General features: G+C 40.9%; 1 protein-coding gene across 10 annotated transcripts in view; it reads left to right on the top strand.

Annotated features, from left to right (window-relative positions):
- MSRB2 (methionine sulfoxide reductase B2) overlaps nucleotides 1-18,352 on the top strand; it is a 65,044-nt gene that overhangs the window by 16,256 nt on the left and 30,436 nt on the right. For 3 of the 10 annotated variants that reach the window (XM_074000700.1, XM_045399687.3, XM_074000701.1), the window contains 2 exons: nucleotides 8,552-8,699; nucleotides 10,429-11,035. In XM_074000700.1, coding sequence (XP_073856801.1) covers nucleotides 8,552-8,699; nucleotides 10,429-10,680 — 400 coding nt within the window. In that variant the 3' untranslated portion in view covers nucleotides 10,681-11,035. Of the gene's footprint in view, nucleotides 1-7,627; nucleotides 7,728-8,551; nucleotides 8,700-9,978; nucleotides 10,199-10,428; nucleotides 11,036-18,352 lie in introns of those variants that run through there. The other 7 variants (XM_074000702.1, XM_045399688.2, XM_074000703.1 and 4 more) reach the window with 4 other exon arrangements.

The raw sequence follows: 18,352 nt of genomic DNA on the forward strand, positions 1-18,352 counted from the left end.
CCAGGTCCTGGAGGTTGTGAAAGAGTCAAGACTAATAGGAAAACCAGCCGATTCTCCAAAAGCCCACTGACCAAGTAGCCAGTTTAAGGGACTGCCAATTCACCAACCTTATTTGTTTTTGTGTAACCATTTAGTTTCAGTTGAAAAGTTTCCATTTTGCATTCTTAAAGACTTCTGAGTTTGTTTCTGTTCTTCTTTCTTGTTGCTGCTACTGCAGCTGAAGGAAACAATATATTCCTGAAGATTATTTATGTTCCAGAATATACTGTTCTTAAAGATGCACTCATTTATGGGAGAGGCAGTAGAATGGTTAAGATTGCCAAGGTATATATCCTGGCCCCATTGCTGTGTGACCTTGAGCAAATTTCTTAACCTTTCTGTGTCTGATTTCCTCACTTCTAAAATTAAGATAATAGTAACTAATTCATAAGGTTGCTGGGAGGATGATCTGAGTCATGAGTTAATACATGAAAAAGCATAGAGCGATGCCTGACATGCCTGACTCAGGCCAGGCAGTTGCTGCAAGTTAGTAATGATTTTTTTTTTTTTTTTTTTTTTTGAGATGGAGTCTCGCTCTGTCATCCAGGCTGGAGTACAGTGGCGTGATCTCGGCTCACTACAACCTCGGCCTCCCAGGTTCAAGCGATTCTCCTGCCCCCCGAGTGGCTGGGATTACAGGCGTGTGCCACCACGCCCGGCTAATTTTTTGTATTATTAGTAGAGATGGGGTTTCACCATGTTAGCCAGGATGGCCTCGATCTCCTGACCTCAGGTGATCCGCCCGCTTTGGCCTCCCATAGTGCAGGGATTACAGGCGTGAGCCCCCGCACCTGGCCATAATGACGTGTTCTTAAGCAACAGAGCCCTCTTAGGGCTGTATACATGAATGTGCTTTTGATCCTGAGGAATTCTGGAAGATATATTCTAATTAATGAGAATATACAAATGCAGACTATATTCCTGAGCCTTCTTCCTGTTCAAGAGGAGTTTTAGAAATACATTCTTGTTTTGCCTCTCATTTTTCTTCTCTTTCTGTCTCTGGTCTCCAGTTTCTATAGTAGGAAGCAGAGGTACAGAAAAAAAAAAAATTCCTTCAAATGTTTGTGTAGAATGAAAGTGAAGGGAAAGTTGGTCAACCAAAACTAAGTAGTTCTTTTAACAAGTAAATGCAGGGCCGGCTCCTTTGAGCTGCCTGCTCCAGCTCGGCTGCTTCCTGCCTGGGACCCCCTTCGTGCTGTGCTGGCCTCCTGGGATCTGCTCAGCCCCACTATTGCTAATTGAAATTCCACTTATTTTTGGATCCCAGATTTATCCTGAAACCTCCTCTGATAGCACACACTGTGGGGTTTTTAAAAAAATCTGCTTCAAATTCCTATTTATCAGTATCACACAATTTAGGACCTAATTATTCTCCTATTGGTTCAAGTATTTTATTTAGTTAAGGAGAGAAACTTGATTAGCTCTTGAGCCCCTTGGCCATCTTATCCTTCTTGGACAAGCCTCATGGAAGTTGCTACGGGTTGAATTTTGTCTCCCAAAAAGACATGTTGAAGTCTTAATCTCTGGAAACTGGGAATGTGACCTTATTTGGAAATAGGGTGGCTGCAGGTATAATTAGTTTAGATAAGATCATATTGGAGTGGGGTCAGCCCTAGTTCCAAAATCACTGCTGTCCTTCTAAGAAGAGGAGAAGTCGTCCAGACAGAGAGGAGACAGCCATGTGAAAACGGAGGCAGAGGTTGGTGATCTGCAGCTATAAACCAAAGATTGCCTACCTTAGAAGGTAGGAAGAGGCAAGGAAGGATTCCCTAGATGCCTCAGAGCCCTGCGGACACCTTGACTTTGGACTTCTATCCTCCAGATTGTGAGAGAGTCCCACCCATTTTGTGGTATTTTGTTGTAGCCACCTTCAAACAGATACTTAGATGCTCCGTAAGTACTTCTTGATTGGTTGATTAATAATATCCGTCCTGCTGCTTAGAAGCCATAGCAGTGTTGGGACTATCAGAAGCTGTGGTTATGGGCTGGGCATGGTGGCTCACGCCTGTAATCCCAGCACTTTGGGAGGCCAAGGTGGGTGGATCACTGGAGGTCAGGAGTTCGAGACCAGCCTGACCAGTATAGCGAAATACTGGCTTTTCTAAAAATACAAAAATGAGCTGGGCGTGGTAGCACACGCCTGTAATCCCAGCTACTGGGGAGGCTGAGGCAGGAGAAGAGCTTGAACCCAGGAGGTGGAGGTTTCATTGAGCTGAGATTGAGCCACTACACTCCAGCCTGAGTGACAGAGTAAGACTCCATCTCAAAAAAAAAAAAAAAGAAAGCAGCTGTGATTATGAAATCACTGTGGAAATGTGAGGGAAGTGGCTGCAATTTCTTGAGCACTTACATGCCCGACACTGGGCTCCAATGCTTTGCAAACAATCCTCACCTTCCAATAAGGAGCTATGAAAACCCCCATTTAACAGATGTGAAAACTGAGGCTTAAAGAATTTAACTAACTTGCTCAAGGTCACTTATCTAGTAAGCCATAGTGCAGGAATTTGGGTTCCACTGGAGCCTGTACAGTGCACTCTTCTTGAGAGTGGAAAGCACCCCAGCAATGAAGGAGCCCTCTGGACATGTGGCAGGTGCCATGTCCAGGCTCTTCATGTGCATCATTTCATCAGACCTCTTGGCAGCTCCCCATAGTGCTGTTATTATTCTCATTTCATGTGAGGAAACTGAGAGGAAGATGAAATAACTTGTCCAGGGTTCCGCGGTTTACAGGTAGCCAGCCAAAATATGACCTCACAGTTTTGGACTCCAGAGCCCACATTCTTCACTAGCTGAGCTTCCATTAAGCCACGTGGGCAGCACCGTTGACATAGGTGCCATCGCCTTCTGGTGCCTGCTTTCTGAATTACAGGTGTAAGTTTCTCAGAAGACATAACCAGTCTCTGATGGTGATCCCGGCCAGTGTAACTCATGAGTTCCCTTTCCAGAGCCTTGTTGCCAGCCTCATCTGCCAGACTTACCGTCATTCTCCTCATCATCCTATAGTTGTTGGAATGAGTTTGGTGCACAGTTTTTGAGAGCTTCTGCCTCTCCAAATCAGAGACCTTTAATCAAAGGTATCTGGGTCAAGAACACTTTCTAGCATGTGTTGCCACACTCCTAGGGACTCCAGACTCTCATTTCGCTAACTTGGAATGAAGTGACATTGTCCCCCACTGCCACTTCCTCTCCTCCTTCTCTCCTTCCTTCTCCCTTTCTTCTTCCACATAAGCCTATTGGGAAAGTGTTTATTAAAATCTATTGTGGGATCACATATTTCACGATCATAAATCTTCTTAAAATAAGAGGAAACAGAGCCTGATACTAGTTCACGTTTTACATAACGTCCTGATGTCTTATGCACCATGGGTAACCAAGTAATATTGTTAAAAACCTTTTGTGTGCCCCATTCCCTCAAAGGAATAGAAATTCTTCTAAGAGGTTAGGGCTGTCAGTTATCACCAAGTGCCTGTGCTGTTGGTTTGGGAACTGTAGAACTTCCAGAAATCAAGGAAAACCAAAGCAAATAAAATGAAACAAAGTAAAAATCCCATAGAGTATATGATTCAGAATGGTTTTAGTTCTTCAAGGGCAAACCTTACAATCTGCTAATCACTTAAATATGTATATTGGAATTTCTGATTGGCTTTAATATTTTGGTTCCCAGTCTTAACTTATATACGTTAGGCCTCTCATATTACTAGGTAAAATCTCCAGATTCTGCTAATTGCATCAATAAAGGTTTATTGTTTCCCATAAAATGCTTTAATGAGTTTTTATTAGTCGTAGGTTCATTTATTTAAAAAATTTTATTGTAGTCATAATTCTCCATCAAAATTCATTTAATGATCACTAGTTTATATATAATGTTGAGGATGGAAAGACTGGGATTAAAAGATACTTAACGATGTTTTTCCCTGAGCAGAGTGGTCAGATGAATGTTTTCGAACCCTTGGAAGAGGATTGCAAAGAACCTGACCTGAATATGCAAACACTTGTAGTTGCACCCACAACTGCTCACATTTCATAGATTTCTGGTATTAATAATAAAAAAATTAAAAAATAGCTACTAACTTATGTGCCATGTGTCAGGTACTATGCTAAGCATACATACAGAAAGTGAGGTGATAATTCCATTGCTATTGTTAGCTTTTAAAAAACCATACCATCTATAAATGTAGAAAAGGAGACTTTATTTCTTCTAAAGGGTTACTGTCTTCGGGTGGCCATCCTACAGGCTGGAAAGCGAGCTCCCAGCCAAGCGCAGACGCAGGCACGCGGAAGGGGGAGCAGCTGGGGTAGGAGCTTTATGCTGAAGGGGTTGGCTAAATATACCTATTTAACAGATCACAGGAGGGGTTATGAAAATTCGTGAAGATGGTCCTGACATACGCATATTGAACAGACATGCATGTAACACATGACCTATGTTTATTTGGGGGTAGAAACTTAACATTTAAATGTATTACAATTAGACCCTGTACATCAAAAGTCTTTCAGGATATGAAGGCCCGCAAGTGCACAGCCTCTGTAAACCATCCAGAACCAGTTCATGGTCTTTTAATCAGGAGAAAGTTACTAAAATCAGTCTCTTGTGAAATCAAAGCTGTAGTTATGGCTGGTGGAACACAGGGTCTCAGCTAGTCACTGTCTGATGGTAGATGAGCTGCTTATCTCAAGGCCAGTGATTGTTTAGCTGCTAGAGAAAAAGAAAACCCTTGTGGCAGTTATAACAGAGTTGATTCTTTAAGTGTAGGGGGGTGTGACTTCACCCTCGCCTGGCATGGCCTTAGGTCCTGTTTATAATGTGGTATATTATTGCCACAAAGAGTCCGTTTGCCAGTCTTATGATCTCTATTTAAACATCAGTGCTGGTCATTTGTTGTGTCTAAACCATGAGAGGGAGGGGGTATAACGAGGTGTGTCTGACCTCCTGTCCCATCATGACTGGAAACTCGGTTTAAAGGTTTTTCTGGAGTCCCCTTGGCTAAGAAGGGCTCTATTTAGTCAGTAGGTGGCTTAGAACTTTTTTTAGTCTATGCTTATCTATAGATTAGGACACTGAGGCTTCAAAAAATTAAATGACTTGCCAAGGTGACACAGATGTAACAGACAGATCCCAGATTCACACCCAAATCTTTCAAAAATCAAAGCCTTTCCTCCTAATGGCTATACTTGTGGTTCTCAAAGCCTAGTCTGAGGACCCCAGAGATTCCTGGGGGGGACTTTTCTAGGGGCTTTTCCAACCACACTTGAGGCCACTTGAGGCCACATCCTCTTATACCTCAATCAAAACAACATAGCAACAGACTGAATCCAGAGGAAGATTCAGTTGTCTTTTTTTTAAGCCAGACGTTAAAGAGCCTTGCAAAATTGTAAAACAGTGCAACTCTTCTCATGAAATGTTTGTTTCATTTAGAAAAATATAATTATTTGTCATAAATATATGTGATGTTAACATGTAATAAATTTATTTCACGTTGAGCATCTCTACTCTGAAAATTCAAAATCTGAAATGCACCCAAATCTGAAACTTTTTTATTTTTTGAGACGAGTCTAGCTCTGTTGCCTGATCTCCACTCACTGCAACCACCGCTTCGTGGGGTCAAGATATTCTCCTGCCTCAGTCTCCCGAGTAGCTAGGACTATAGGCATGCACCACCATGCCCAGCTAGTTTTTCTATTTTTAGTAGAGAGGGGTTTCACCATGTTGGCCAGGCTGGTCTCAAACTCCTCAGCTCGGCCGGGCGTGGTGGATCACGTCTGTAATCCCAGCACTCTGGGAGGCCGAGGCGGGCGGATCACGAGGTCAGGAGATCGAGACCATCCTGGCTAACACGGTGAAACCCCGTCTCTACTAAAAAATACAAAAAATTAGCCAGGTGTAGTGGCGGGCGCCTGTAGTCCCAGCTACTCGGGAGGCTGAGGCAGGAGAATGACGTGAACCCGGGAGGCGGAGCTTGCAGTGGGCCGAGATCATGCCACTGCACTCCAGCCTGGGCGACAGAGCAAGACTCCATCTCAAAAAAGAAAACAAAAACTCCTGAGCTCAAGTGTTCCACCCGCTTCCACCTCCCAAAAAGCTGGGATTATAGGTGTGAGCCACCATGCCCAGCAAAATCCGAAACTTTTTGAGAACCAACATTAGACTCAAAGGAAATGCTCATTGGAGTATTTCAGATTAAGGATGCTTAACCATCAAGTAAAATGCAAAATCCAAAAAGATCTGAAATCCAAAACACTTCTGGTCCTAAGCATTTCAGATAAGGGACACTCAACCTATATTAAAAAAAAAAAATGAATGCACATGTTTTTAAATTCTCAGTTATAATTTATAACTTGTTAAATGTTGGCATATGTAACTCATAGACAAAAGCTCTCAGCAATCCCTATTAATTTTGGGGACACAGAGGGAACGTGAGGGGTGCTGACCCCAAAATGTTTGAGAATTGCTGCATTACACGGTTGTTTCTGTGGGAGTTTGTGCTGTCAGCTAGGCTTCCTTCTGTGGGTGGCAAGTCACCCAGGTGCCGAGGCAAGAGACCGAGGGCACGAGCTGTTCCAGTATAATAAAATATATAATATAAGAATAGTTATACTAGATACAGATAATAGATTATATATGAATATCATTAATCAGTAGTTTGTAGCGATTACTCTTCATTCCAGTATTACAATAATCCTCGCTCTCCAATCATAACCTAGGAGCAACCAGGTCATACAGAGATAGGAGCTGAGGGGACATAATGAGAAGTGACCAGAAGACAGGAGTGTGAGCCTTCTGTTATGCCCGGGCAGGGCCACCAGAGGGCTCCTTGGTCTAGCGGTAATGCCAGCATCTGGGAAGACGCCAGTTGCCGAGCGGACCGTGGTCTAGCGGTAGCGTCAGTGTCAAGGAAAAACACCCGCTATTTAGCAGACCGGGAAAGGGAGTCTCCCTCTCCCCGGGGGAGTTTAGAGAAGACTCTACTCCTCCACCTCTTGTGCCCACAGTTATCTGTCTCCCTGTGATGCTGTGCTTCAGTGGTCACGCTCCTAGTCCGCCTTCATGTTCCACCCTGTACACCTGGCTCTGCCTTTTAGATAGCGGTAACAAATTAGTGAACGTACTAAAGGTCTCTGATATGCAGAAATAATGGCATAAGCTGTCCCTCTCTCTCTCTCCTCTCTTTCTCTCTGCCTTGGCTGCCAGGCAGGGAAGGGCCCCCTGTCCGGTGGACACGTGACCCACGTGACCTTACCTATCATTGGAGATGGCTCACTCTCCTTACCCTGCCCCTTTGTCTTGTATCCAATAAATAAGAGTGCAGCCTGGCATTCGGGGCCACTACTGGTCTCCGCGTCTTGGTGGTAGTGGTCCCCCAGGCCCAGCTGCCTTTTCTTTTATCTCTTTGTCTTGTGTGTTTATTCCTACAATCTCTCATCTCCGCACAGGGGGAGAAAAACCCACCGACCCTGTGGGGCTGGACCCTACATCCTTCTGTGTTCATTGTCTAGGGATTTCATTCTTTGCCACTTTTCCTTCTTAGTTTGTTTTGTTCGTTTGTTTTTTGGCTGGGTCTAATATTCAGTTCTTCTCTTTCTTCCTTAGAGAGAGAGCCATTTCCTTGCCACAGCAATTTTTGAAGTCTATTTTCCCAGTGCCATTTAAGGGAGCTTATCCATCAGAGCACTGAGAGGGTGGGTCTTTGGTGAGTGGATTTACCTGCTGTCCTTCTTCTCCATGTGCCAGCATCATGAGTCCTTGGGAGACTTCTGGAGGGCTAGGTTTCACTGCAGTTATTGATGCCAGGTACCCGGGCGTATTAATTAATCATCATCATCATCATCACCATCACAGCAAGAATTCTGGGCACTTACCATGTGTTCAGCCCTGTGCTAAGCTTTATATCACACTTCACAGAGTTCCCCTCAAATCCTCAAAACAGCCCTGTAGTGTAGATACTATTCCCATTTGCTAGGTGAGCAAACTGAGGCTTCAAGAGCTGTGGTTTCACACAGCTAAGAAGTTGCCAGAGGCAGCTTTTGAATCCCTGGTCAGGCTTCTGTGTTTAGATAACCTGAAATTCCTGTTGCTAAGCATGACTTTCTCATCAGACCTTACACTTCCGTGTTGCACCAAGATGATGATGACTTCCTCCGACCATTAGTATTTCGTTTTGATTTCTCCTTTTTTGACATTTTCAACACATGGGCTTGATCTGTGTTACCTAATATGCAACACAGTTCACAAAGCACCATGTGTTTTTAGATCCTTGTTGGACATCCAGAAAGAAGGCTTTAGCATCAAAGGATCAAGAAGTCCTTTCACTTTGAGAGGCAATGGCTTCAATAGTGAAGGTGCAGTGTGGACGATTCCCGGGGGACTGACTGTCACATAGCTGGGTGTGGGATCTGGCAGAGGAGAGTTGAAATACATCCTGTTCCCTGGAACAACACGTTGGGGCATGAAACCCTCTTGGCATGTTAATGACAGTGTCATTAGCAGCTGTAGTATCATTTATGTCTTCCACAGTTCTGAGAAAAAGTACTGCTCCGGCACTGGGTGGCCTTCGTTTTCCGAGGCCCATGGTACGTCTGGCTCTGATGAAAGCCACACAGGGATCCTGAGACGTCTGGACACCTCGTTAGGATCAGCTCGCACAGAGGTCGTCTGCAAGCAGGTGAGATTTCTTATTTTGTTTTACTTTCCCTGATGCTGCCCCAAGTGCCACAAACAGCTCCCTTGTTCTTGGCAAATCTGGTGTCCTTTTCTAGGGGTACTTTTGTCTTCAGAACACGTGGGATTCCCTTTTTGTTTTGTGTTGTTTTGAGACAGAGTCTCGCTCTGTTTTCCAGGCTGCAGTGCAGTGACACGATCTCAGCCCACTGCAGCCTCTACCTCCTGAGTTCAAGTGCCTCAGCCTCCCAAGTAGTTGAGATTACAGGTGCCTGCCACCACACCCAGTAAATTTTTGTATTTTTAGTAGAGATGGGGTTTTGCCATATTGGCCAGGCTGGTCTCAAACTCCTGACCTCAAGTGATCCACCTGCCTCGGCCTCCCAAAGTGCTGGGATTACAGGCCTGGGCCACTGCACCCAGCCCAGAACACATGGGGTTTCTACACATGACAGTAATGATCACTCTCTCCCTTCTGGGCACTGCGAGAAAGAGAAAAGGCTTCGCCAGCTTCTCTCTAATGTGGCTGTTCCTGGTTCTAGCCTTCCATAGAGATGAGAACAGAGGTAGGATCTTCACCTTCTTTTGAGCAGGGATAAGCAGCAGGAAGCCCTTATCCTGCCATAGTGGCTGGCATCTCATCTTTGACTTACCCAGTGTGGCTGGCACCTCCATCTCCCCAACCTTCTTTTGCACCCTGCAGCATGTCACTGGCCGGCAGAGCAATGCTGCGGGTGACATCACCATCTGTGCCTTCTGTGAGCCCAGTAGGAGAGAGTGGCTTAAATCCAGATCACAAATTCATTTTGATATCCTTAGCTGCTCACGTTTTCTGACTCATGGGTTTTGTAAAACACTAGAGGCAAGCTGATTAAGATAGCGTGGTTTTGCCTTAAGTGATAAATAATAATAATACACTGGGTACTACAATATTATTCAGTACTTACCCAGGAATTATGTTAATGCTTTGCGTGCAATATATCAATTAATTGTCCCCACCGCTCTCTTATGTAGGTATGATAATTATCCCCATTTTTAGATGAGTAACTCTAAAGGCCCAAATTTAATAACTTGCTCACATCCTATTGATAAAGTAAAACTATTTACCGTGACTGTGTTCTGCTTTCTTTCATTTCTTAATTTAATTCGGATGCAATAGACTTTTCTCCTAACACAGATGTCAGACTCCAGAGTGGAGTGATTTTGGGGGGGTTCGTCTGTCTGGTTTTACATAAAGAGCTTTGTTTGCATTTGGAGATGACAGAGGCTTCTGTCCTTTGCAGTGTGAGGCTCATCTAGGTCACGTGTTTCCTGATGGACCTGGACCCAGTGGTCAGAGGTTTTGCATCAACAGTGTGGCTCTGAAGTTCAAACCAAGGAAACACTGACTGTCTTCAAGAGTCCCGTTCCCTTGCCACCCCTTCATGCGCACTCTCAATTTCCATAATTCGCTTGAATGACTTGCTTTGTTTGCAATAAAACTGGCCTGAGTTTGCTGCTGTCTCCAGCGAGTCACTGCTTCTCTTAATTGATTTACCTGGAATCAACTTAATCCTGTGTGTTAGGCTGTTCTTGTGTTGCTATAAAGAAGTACCTGATCAGGGTCTGGGAGAATTTGGAAAAAGAAAAAAAAAACTAGAAAAATAAACAAAATTAAAAAGAAAAAAAAAAGAAATAACTGAGACTGGGCAACTTATAAAGAAAAGAGGTTTAATTGACTCACGGTTCTGCAGGGTGTACAGGAAGCAAGGTGCCAGCATCTGCTTGGATTCTGGGGAGACCTGAGGGAGCTTTTACTCATGGCAGAAGCTGAAGGTGGAGCCGGCATCTCACATGGCAGAGCAGGAGCAAGACAGAGTGGCAAGGAGGTGCCACGTACTTTTAAACAGCCAGATCTCTCAAGAACTCACTCACTGTCACCAGGACAGCATCAAGCCACGAGGGACCTGTTGGGAGCAAGCCCCCCCAAAACTGGCCATAAGTAAATATCTGCAGCAATGTAACATGCTCATAATGGCCATAATGCCCAAGCTGGAAGGTTGTGGGTTTACAGGAATGAGGGCAAGGAACACCTGGCCCTCCCAGGGCGGAAGACCGCTAAAGGCATTGTTAAGTCACAAACAATTAGCATGAGCGATCTGTGTCTTAAGGGCGTGTTCCTGCTGTAATTAATTTGGCCCATCCCTTCGTTTCCCTTAAGGGATACTTTTAGTTAATTTAATATCTATAGAAACAATGCTAATGACTGGTTTGCTGTTAATAAATACGTGGGTAAATCTCTGTTTGGGGGTGTCAGCTCTGAAGGCTGTGAGACCCCTGATTTCCCACTTCACACCTCTATATTTCTGTGTGTGTGTCTTTAATTCCTCTAGCACTGCTGGGTTAGGGTCTCCCCGACTGAGCTGGTCTCGGTAGGGATCCACCCTCATGAGCCAATTACCTGCCAGCAGGGCCCAACTCCAGCACTAGGAATTATACTTCAACATGAGATTTGGAGAGGGGAAACATCCAAACCATATCACCCCAACTGCCACTTGGAGTAGAACTTCACAGAATGACAGAGGGACAGCTGTTTCTTTTTTTTTTTTTTTTTAATTTATTTATTATTATTATACTTTAAGTTGTAGGGTACATGTGCATAACGTGCAGGTTTGTTACATATGTATACTTGTGCCATGTTGGTGTGCTGCACCCATCAACTCGTCATTTACATCAGGTGTAACTCCCAATGCAATCCCTCCCCCCTCCCCCCTCCCCCCTCCCCATGATAGGCCCCGGTGTGTGATGTTCCCCTTCCTGAGTCCAAGTGATCTCATTGTTCAGTTCCCACCTATGAGTGAGAACATGCGGTGTTTGGTTTTGTGTTCTTGTGATAGTTTGCTAAGAATGATGGTTTCCAGCTGCATCCATGTCCCTACAAAGGACACAAACTCATCCTTTTTTATGGCTGCATAGTATTCCATGGTGTATATGTGCCACATTTTCTTAATCCAATCGGGACAGCTGTTTCTATCAAACACTTCACAGCTTCGCCTGAGACAAGGGCGTGACTCTGGGAACATCGGGAGGCTGACTGGACTACTAAGCCAAACAATTCCTACAAAAATTCCCTGGCACCTTCCACTGCAGTTCAGTCCTTGATAGATATAAGTGAGGGATCAAGTGAGAAGAGGAAGGAAAATACAGGATCCAAGGAATCAACAATGCTAGCACTGAAGAGCAGGATTGCGGAGGAGCTGTGCTCTGGGAACATAGATGGTGATCGATCAGATGCGTGACTTTTTTTCAAAATTTTAAACGTGTTGAGCATGCTACTTCCAACCATTCTACCCACAAATAAACTGCAATAGGACTCGGTTAGATTTCAATGATTATGAATAAATGTTCACCTTCATACCTTCTGGTTACAAAGCTAAACTTTAAAACGTGCAAATAAAATATTCACTAAAATTTATGTTTGCTTTTTGGCTAAGTCAATGAATGTGCTCTTTTATAAAAAAAGACTCTAGCCAGGCCCGGTGGCTCACACCTGTAATCCCAGCACTTTGGGAGGCTGAGGCAGGTGGATCACCTGAGGTCAGGAGTTTGAGACCAGCATGACCAAAATGGAGAAGCCCCATCTCCACTAAAAATACAAAATTAGCAGGGCATCGTGGCACATGCCTATAATCCCAGCTGCTCAGGAGGCTGAGGCAGGAGAATCGCTTGAACCCGGGAGGCGGAGTCAAGATCACGCCATTGCACTCCAGCCTGGGCAACAAGAGCAAAACTCTGTCAAAAAACAAAAACAAACAAAAAAACCCCTCTAAATTAAAAATGACAAATAAGAATTGGCTCACATGGTAGCAGGCATTTGGTTATACCAAGACTAACATCTACTCAAGTATTTCACAAATCAAGAGTCTTGAATCATTTGTTACTGAAAGTATATAAATCATTCTCTTTGTGACTTTATGGGCAAAAAGGAAACTTATTTATACTATTTTTCTCTTTATGAAGTTGTTATATATTCTTTTACATTTCGTTTAGTAGCTACCATGGAAATTACAACATGCTTCCTTACTTGTTACCATCATATGAATTATTGCTTATTTTGAGTTGTCCAGGAATGTTAGCCTTAGAACACTTTATTTACATCCTCTCATATTTTGTTTTACTATTCTTATGTATTTCATTTCACACACATTTTAAAGCCCCCAAAACCATTATAATAATACACTAAAATATGTACTTATACTAATAATTAGTATATAATTAATTAGTATAAATATATAATATACACTAAAATGTATACTAATAAATATATACTAATATATAATATATAACATACTAATATATGTTATTAGTATATATGGTTGATACTCATTTATATTTACCTACATATTTGCCCCTTTTGTTGCTCTTTTATTTCTTCCTATAATTCTGTGTTTCCCAGTGTGATTATTTTTCTTCGGCCTGAAGAACATTTTTTTGTTTTTTTGAAATGGAGTCTCACTCTGTCACCCAGGCTGGAGTGCAGTGGCGCGATCTCGGCTCACTGCAACTTCTGCCACTCCCGGTTCAAAAGATTCTCCTGCCTCAGCCTCCTGAGAAGCTGGGATTACAGACACCTGCCACCACACTCAGCTAATTTTTATATTTTTAGTAGAGATGGGGTTTCACCATCTTGGCCAGGCTGGTCTTGAACTCCTGACCTTGTGATCCACCTGCCTCGACCTCCCAAAGTGCTGGGATTACAGGCGTGAGTCACCGTGCCCAGCCAAACTTCTTTTATTTTTCCCATTAGTTCATATTTCCTAGTGATGATTTTTTTTCAGTTTTTGTCGGTGAGAAAACGTATTTATTCTCCTTTCATTCTGAAGAATATTTTCCCTGAGTATAGAGTTCTAATTTGGGGATTTAGAATTTTTTCCTCTAGATAGCCAATTATCCCACCATCTTTTACTGAAGACTTGACATTTTTCAAAAAATTAATTTCCATATTAGCATGGGTCTATTTCTGGACTCTCTATTCTGTTCCATTGATTTATCTATTCCTACGGCATTTACACCACACTGTATTGATTATTGTAGGTTCATAGCAAGTCTTGAAATTATTATAGGTTTATAGCAAGTCTTGAAAATCTTATGGCATTTATACCACACTGTATTGAAATCATAGGTTTATAGCAAGTCTTGGCTAGTTGTTTTATGCTAAAACAATTTTGAAAAAAGAACACAGTTGGAAAACATAACCAAAACATGTGCATTTCCATATAAATTTTAGAATTTGCTTGAAAATTTCTACAAAAAGTCTTGCTGGGAAATTGATTGGTATTGCATTGATATATCAATCTGGGGAGAACTGGCATCTTAAAAATATTGAATGTCCCAGTCCATGAGCCTGGTATGTTTCTCTGTTTATTTAAGTATTCTTTAGTTTTTCTTTAAATATTTTGTAGTTTTTAGTATGTGTGTCTTGCACATAGTTTGTTAAATTAATGCCAAAATATTTTAATTTTCTTAATACTGTCATAAATTGAATTGTTATTTACATTTTTTTCTATTTTTTCACTATATATAGAAATACAATTAATTTTTGTGTTTTGAACATGTATCCTGCAACTTTACTAAACTGACCTATATTAATCCTTGTAACTTTTTTCTGGATTTCTTAGAGCTTTGTACATACAAAATGATGTCGGCAAATAGGACAGTTTTACCTCTTCTTTGCAATTTGCCTTCTTCTTTTTCTTGCCTCATTCACTATCTGGGTCTTACAATACAAATTTAAATGCAAATAGTGAGAGTGGATATCTTTGCTTTGCTTTGTTTGTGATTTTACGTAGAAAATATTAAATCTTTAACCATTGAGTTTGATGTTAGCTGTAGATTTTTTTAATAACCTTAATTGGATGAGGAAGACTTCTATTCTTGGTTCTGAGAGATTTAGTCATGAAAGAGTGTTGATTTTTATCAAATTTTTTTTCTGCATCCATTTAAATAATTATATGGTTCTTTTTCTGTTTTCTATTAATATGGTAGATTATATTGATTGATTTTCTGTTAAGCCAACCTTGCATTCTGAGATGAACCCCACTTGGATATGATAGATAGTATTCTTTTTACATGTTATTAGTTTTTATTTGCTAGTATTTTGTTAGGAACTTTTTGTTTCTATGCTCATGAGTAATATTGCTCTATAGTTCTATTATCTTGTGATGTATTTGATTTTATAATAAAGGTAATGTTAGCCCCATAAAACGATGTGGGAAATGCTCCCTCCTCTTTTATATTTTGAAAACGCTGGTGTGAGATTGGTGTCATTTCTTCCTTAAATAACTAGTGGAATTCCCCAGTGAAGTGATTTAGATCTGGAGTTTTCTATTTGGGAAAGTTTTATTATTAATTTAATTTCCTTAATTTATAGAGGGCTGCCAAATTTTCCTGAAGCAGTTTTGGTAAATTTTGCTTTTTAAGTAATATTTTATTGTATCTAGATTGTCAAGCTTATCAGCATGCAATTGTTCACAGTATGCCCTTATTGTTCTTTTCATGTCTGAAGTACATGTAGAAAAACCCCTTTCTTCATTCCTAATATTGGGGATTTTTCTCTTCTGTTTTCTTTACTAGTCTGGCTACAGCTGGTCAGTTTTATTGAATTTATTTCCAAAACATGGCTTTTGGTTTTATTGATTTTTCTCTTTTTTTATTTTTATTTTTTTGAGACAGAGTGTCACTCTGTCGCCCAGGCTGGAGTGCAGTGGCATGATCTCGGCTCACTGCAAGCTCTGCCTCCCCAGTTCACGCCATTTATCTTTTCTATTTTATTGATTTTTACCCTTTATCCTTTCCTTCCTTTTGTTTACTTTGAGCATAACTTGCACTTATTTTTGTAATTTCTTAAGGTGAAAGCTTAGATCACTGAGCTTTAGACTTTGCTTATTTTCCCACATAGGGATTTAAAGCTACACTTTTCCCTATATGCTTTGTTTTACCCTACATCCCACAAATTTTGATATGCTTTCATTATCATGTGTATATGATATATTATCAACATATTTTCTAATATTACTTGTGACTCTTCTTTGATCTAGTGATTACTTAGAAGTATGTCAAAGTCCAGATATTTGAAATTTTCCTGGTTATCTCATTATTATTGAATTCCAGTTTATTCCTTTGTGGACAGAGAAAATAGCCTGCGTGATTTTAAACTATTCAAATTTATTGAGATGTGTTTTGTGCCCAAAATATGGCGTGTCTTGACAAACACACCAGGTGCACTTGAAAATAATGTGTATTCTGCCAGTTTTGGTGAAGTGTTCTATAAATATCAAGTCAAGTTGGGTGATAATATTGTTTGAAACTTCTATGTCTTTACTGATTTTCTGGTCTAATTGTTCTAGTAGTTGCTAGGTAGAGATGTTAATATTTCCAGTGATGTTTGTGGAACTCTTTTGCCCTTTCATTCTGTCAGTTATTTGCTTCATGTATTTTTGCTTCATATACTGGGTGCATACAAATTTTGATTGTTGTGTTGTTCTTGACAATAAGACTTTTATCATTATGGAGTAATGAAATTATATAATATATTTCTTATTGTGATATAATTGATATAACATAAAATTTCATATAATAAAAAATTCTCCACTTAAAAATATGCAGTGTACATTTTGTCTTAAGTATATCTTATCTGATATCAGTATAGCCAGGCTAGCCTTTTGATGTCTGCCATTTGCATGGTGTATTTTTCCATCCATTTTCTTTCAACCTATTTGTGTACATATTTGCAGGTTCTTCTCTAATAAACATTATATAGTTGGGTCTTGGTGTTTTTCGTTTTTTGGGGTTTTTTTGTCCATTTTGACAATCTCTGCCTTTTAATTGAATTGTTTAGTTGATTAACACTTAATGCAATCATTCATATGCTTGCATTTGGGATCTGTTTTATTTTTTATTTTTGTCTCTGCTGTTGTTTTTCCTTTGTTCCTTCTTTTGTGATTTTTATTTTTGAATTCTTTGAATATTTTTCAGAATTCCTTTTTGATTTTCCTGTTGTCATTTAGCTAGACTTCTTAATTTTTTTTCTTTTTTTAGTGGTTATGGAAGGAATACACACACACACACACACACATACAGTTAACTTTTCACTGGGTGCTTATAATGATTACTTCACTACTTCACATAAAATATAGAAATTTTGCAACCTTATTAGTCCATATTCCTTTTTATGGTTTTTATATGTAGTCATCTATAACATTACAAACCTCACAAGACCATGTTATAATTTTTTAAATGTGGTTTATTAAAATAATTAAGAGGTAAAAAGGAAAAAAAAAACAAACTTGTGTTTAGCCAGGTACTTGCCATTACTCATGCTTTTTATTATTTTCAGAGAATCCAAGTTTCTATATGATTTTTCTCCAGACTGAACAACTTTCTTTAGTATTTCTTATAGTGCAAGTTTGCTGGTAACTAATTCTGTAACTTTTCTTTTAAATGAAAATGTCTGTTTGTTTTTTTTTTGTTTTGTTTTCATTTTTTTTTTGTTGTTGTTGTTTTGAGACAGAGTCTTACTCTGTCGCCCAGGCTGGAGTGCGGTGGTGTGATCACAGCTCACTGCAGCCTCAACCTCCCAAAGTCAAGTGATCTTCTCCCACTTCAGCCTCCCAGGTAGCTGGGACTACAGGTATGCACCACCACACCTGGCTACATTTTCTATTTTTTGTAGATATGAGATCTTTCTATGTTGCCCAGGTTCATCTCAAACTCCTGGGTTCAGGCGATCCGTCTGCCTTGGCCTCCTAAAGTCCTGGGATTACAGGCATGAGCTACCATGCTTGGCCTATTCTTGAATGTTATTTTCACTGGATATAGAATCTTGGGTTGACAGGTTTTTTGCTCCACTCTCTTCTGGCTTTCATGATTTTTGAAAAAAAGTTGGCTATTACTAGGATTATTGCTCCTCTGTACAATCTGTCATTTTTCTCTTGCTGCTTGCAAGTTTTGCTTGCTATCTCTGGTTTTATCTTTTGTTGTTGTGCTGCTATAACAAAATAACAAAGACCAAGGAACTTATAAAGAACAAAATATATTTTCTCACTGTTCTGGAGGCTGGAAAGTCCATGATTGAGGCACTGGCTGTTTTGGCATCTGGTGAAGGCTTGTCTGTTCCATGGTACATAGTTCAGCAGTCAGTCAGAAATATGGACACACAAAATGTGGGGATCCCCTCTCTTGCCTTTCCCTTGTAACTTCACCCCTCTCTTTTCAATGTTCACAATTTCTTGGCTTCACTTTTCTGGCTTCTCAGACCAAAAATGCTGCAGGTTTTTTTCATGTCGGCACCCCCACTTCCACTGTGTGCACCACATGGAATTCACTTAGCCTCAGGCTAAAGTCTGGACAGATGAGAACCGATTTGTTCGGCTCCCTATCGTCCCTTCTTCACGCCAGCTCACACTCTTCACAAGAGACTGTCTGCTTCTGTTCACTCAGTACTTCAGAGTTACTTTTGTATTGAGTCCAGGTTTTGCAGTTGTTTTCCAAGGAGCATAGTCCTCTGGAAGGGTCTCAGTCATTGCTCCTACAAGTGGAACCTAAAAAGCGTCATGGCCCCTCTGTCCTAGTACAGTGCACAGAGGCACAGAGGCCTCCCCCAGATTCATCCCACAAGAG

This window comes from Macaca fascicularis, chromosome 9, assembly GCF_037993035.2.
Source record: "Macaca fascicularis isolate 582-1 chromosome 9, T2T-MFA8v1.1".
Classification (NCBI taxonomy): Eukaryota; Metazoa; Chordata; class Mammalia; order Primates; family Cercopithecidae; genus Macaca; species Macaca fascicularis.